General features: G+C 42.6%; 1 protein-coding gene across 1 annotated transcript in view; it reads right to left on the minus strand.

The window, feature by feature from the left end:
• The window catches only part of RCC1L (RCC1 like), a 32,627-nt gene that overhangs the window by 20,474 nt on the left and 8,817 nt on the right, over window positions 1-3,336 (minus strand). The window contains exon 2 of the mRNA XM_007468755.1: window positions 1,099-1,228. Within this exon, the coding sequence (XP_007468817.1) occupies window positions 1,099-1,228 (130 nt within the window). The remainder of the gene's footprint in view (window positions 1-1,098; window positions 1,229-3,336) is intronic.

Below are 3,336 nucleotides of genomic sequence, written 5' to 3' on the forward strand. Positions count from 1 at the left end.
CTGCGGAGCACAGGCTCTGGACACGCAGGCTCAGCAGCCATGGCTCACGGACCCAGCAGCTCCACGGCATGTGGGATCTTCCCGGACCGGGGCACGAACCCGTGTCCCCTGCATCGGCAGGCAGACTCTCAACCACTGCGGCACCAGGGAAGCCCCACCTGTTAGTATTTTTAGTGACTGATATAATTTTCAAACAGAGCTTTTGATCAGCATGAAATAACAAATTTATCACAATAAGATGATGTAATTCTAAGCAAAACCAAAGACGCTGGCCAATGCTGTTAGTGTATAGAGCCTTATTAGCTGCAAAAATACAGTACTTTAAAATACTAAAACGTTACATCACCTATTACTATCTTCACTGACCCCCTGAGGGCCTGGGAAGCAGTAAATACATAAATTTAAAGGGAATCTGAAGTGTTACAGCTCCTTTTTTAGATAAATAAATAAATAAATAAATGAATAAATGAATGAATGAATGGAATCTGGCTCCACATCCAACTACCAATTGACAGGAAATACAGAGGACAGAGGATCATGTTAAACAGCACCACAGGGATGCATTCAGCAAACTCCAGACTGGAAACTTCTACAGGATAATCAACATGATTTCTTCAATAAATAAATATCAAGGAGAAAAAGACTGACACAAACTCAAAAGTCTTTTAAAAGTCTTATCAGCCAGGGCTTCCCTGGTTGGGCAAAGAATCTGCCTGCCAATGCAGGGGACACGGGTTCAAAGCCCTGGTCCAGGAAGATCCCACATGTTGCAGAGCAACAAAACCCATGCGCCACAACTACTGAGCCTGCACTCCAGAGCCCGCAAGCCACAGCTCCTGAAGCCCGGGCGCCTAGAGCCCGTGCTCTGCAACATGAGAAGCCACCGCAATGAGAAGCCCGCACAACACAACAAAGAGTAGCCCCCGCTCACCGCAACTAGAGAAAGCCCACACACAGCAACCAAGACCCAATGCAGCCAAAAATAAATAAATAAAATAAATACTTTAAAAAATACTTAAAAAAAAAAAAATCAAAGGGTGCTTTTTCAGACCAATCAGACCAATCACAGCAGAGAGAAACCAAGGTGAGAATGCTCACTTTTATCTTTCCGGCTCCTGTGAAATCCAAGCTGAGAATCTTTGTTGAGTCCCATACCCCAAACTTTCGTAACATCCTTGGTTTTAGAGGACAGCAATGTGAATCCATAACCACAGGCAGCAGATGAAATCTGAAAAAAAATTCCCATAAAGCATTGACTGATTTGTGACATCAAGTTTTCCCAGCAATAAATGACAGGTTGTTTATCCATTCCAAGAACACACACTATTACTATAGCAACTAACATTTATTGGATGTTTACTATGTGTTAAGGGCTTGATATGTACTATTTCGTTTTATCTTCACAATCACCCAATGGTCTAAGTATCAAATCATCCCCATTCACCAAGACACAGTCTTGCAGAGTAGTTAAGTTGAAGACTACCTTATTTTGAATCTTGGCAAGACCACAGGGTTTACACCTGGTAGACCCTTACCAGCTGTGTGACCTGAGATAGACTGCTTAACTTCTGTGTCTGTTTCCCTCTATTTAAAAGAGAGATAACAACAGTGTCTCTCTTATTGGGTAGCTGTGAGGACTAAATGAGTTAACATAGTTAAAACCCTTAAAGTAGGGACTTCCCTGGTGGTCCAGTGGCTAAGACTCAGTGTTCCCAATGCAGAGGGCCCGGGTTCGAGCCCTGGTCAGAGAACTAGATCCCACATGCCGCAACAAAGATCCCACACACTGCAGTGAAGATCCCGCGTGCCACAACTGAGACCCAGTGCAGCCAAACAGATAAATAAATAAATATTTTTTTACAAAAACCTTAAATAGTACCTGACTTAATGTAAGAGCTATATAAAGTATTTATTATTATTGGTGGTGGTAGTAGTAGTATTTGGTAGATAAGGAAATCAAGGCTCCTGGAAGATTAAGTAGCTTGCCTAATACAGTCTCACAGCTAGTAAGTGGAAGCTGTCTGATTGCAGAGTGCATGTTCTTAACCCTTATGCTACACTGTTACACTCTCAAACCACCACTGCCATGAAGAAGAATTACTATTACAGCTACCGTGAATGTAACACATTGACAGGGCCAGTGTGTTTGCTGGGTGTTTTACCCACACTGTTATCAATCCCCACATTCACTGATCAGATGAGGAAACTGAGGCTTCAGTGGGGCTGGAAGCACACCAAAGGCAGCCTGGTTTTAGGGTCAACCCCCTCTCCATAATACCCAGGGTGGCCTGAGGCAGTCCTGGTTTACACCTGATGTCCCAAGGTTCACTCTCAAGCAAATGATGACAAATTACATGGTCACCCTGATGATTCCCCACTATCTCTTGGTTGTTTACAGTTTACCAAAGGCCTATGTAGTCAGTCTCAGAGACTACATGTAAATCTAACCTAATCCTGATGAAAATGCCAGCTTTCCATTGATAATGAACAAACGTAAGGTTTTTCTTTTTTTTTTAACTCCAGCATTTCTTGAAGAAAGCGAGCTAAACACTTCTTCTAAATTTGATGACTTGTTTAATCAAGTCATCCAAAAGTTATATATCCCTCCTTCTGTCTTGTGACATTTTCCCTCGTAACATTCACATGGAAGGTACATACGTGTACACTTGTATTAGGAAACAAACAAACAAACAAACAAACCCTCAGTTCTCCGGCCTTCTGGAATGGCTCCACCTCCACAGAAATGACCCACTGGGGAGGGAGGAGCCAGCCCCTGACCACACAGCAGGAAACATAAAAAAGTTAGTCCAAAACTGATGCCCAGCACACTATGATTATTCTCATCTGTTTACTCAACATTCAACAAATACTTGGGAAGCACCTACTGTATTATTAAATCTGCTAATATGTGAAAAGGCTTTGAACAATACCTGACACAGAGTCAGCATTAAGCAATGTTTTTTACAATAATATGCTAGAAGGGGACTTTCCAACTATGGTGGTGTGAAGAGGTTAGTGAATCTCTCCCCAAACGACAAGTATAAAACTAGAGAAAACTGCAAAAACCAAACCCACAACCATTTCAGGGCTCCAGAAGTCAATTAAAGGCAAGTAAATCAAGAAGTTACTCATGAAGCGACGCTAGAACTACAAGCAAGAATATCAGGGCTTTGTAGACCTCTTGTCCTGGGCTGCTCCATCTACCCCAGCTCAGGCAGCACAGAAGTTAAAAAAGGGCAGAGCTGGCCATGAAAACCATCAGCTTTGTTACCAGAAAGGACAAACTTAATTTGGGGTAGAGGGTGAAAAGTCATACTCCACAGCAAACTCAGCAGG

This window comes from Lipotes vexillifer, unplaced genomic scaffold, assembly GCF_000442215.2.
Source record: "Lipotes vexillifer unplaced genomic scaffold, Lipotes_vexillifer_v1.1 scaffold12, whole genome shotgun sequence".
NCBI classification, from domain to species: Eukaryota; Metazoa; Chordata; class Mammalia; order Artiodactyla; family Lipotidae; genus Lipotes; species Lipotes vexillifer.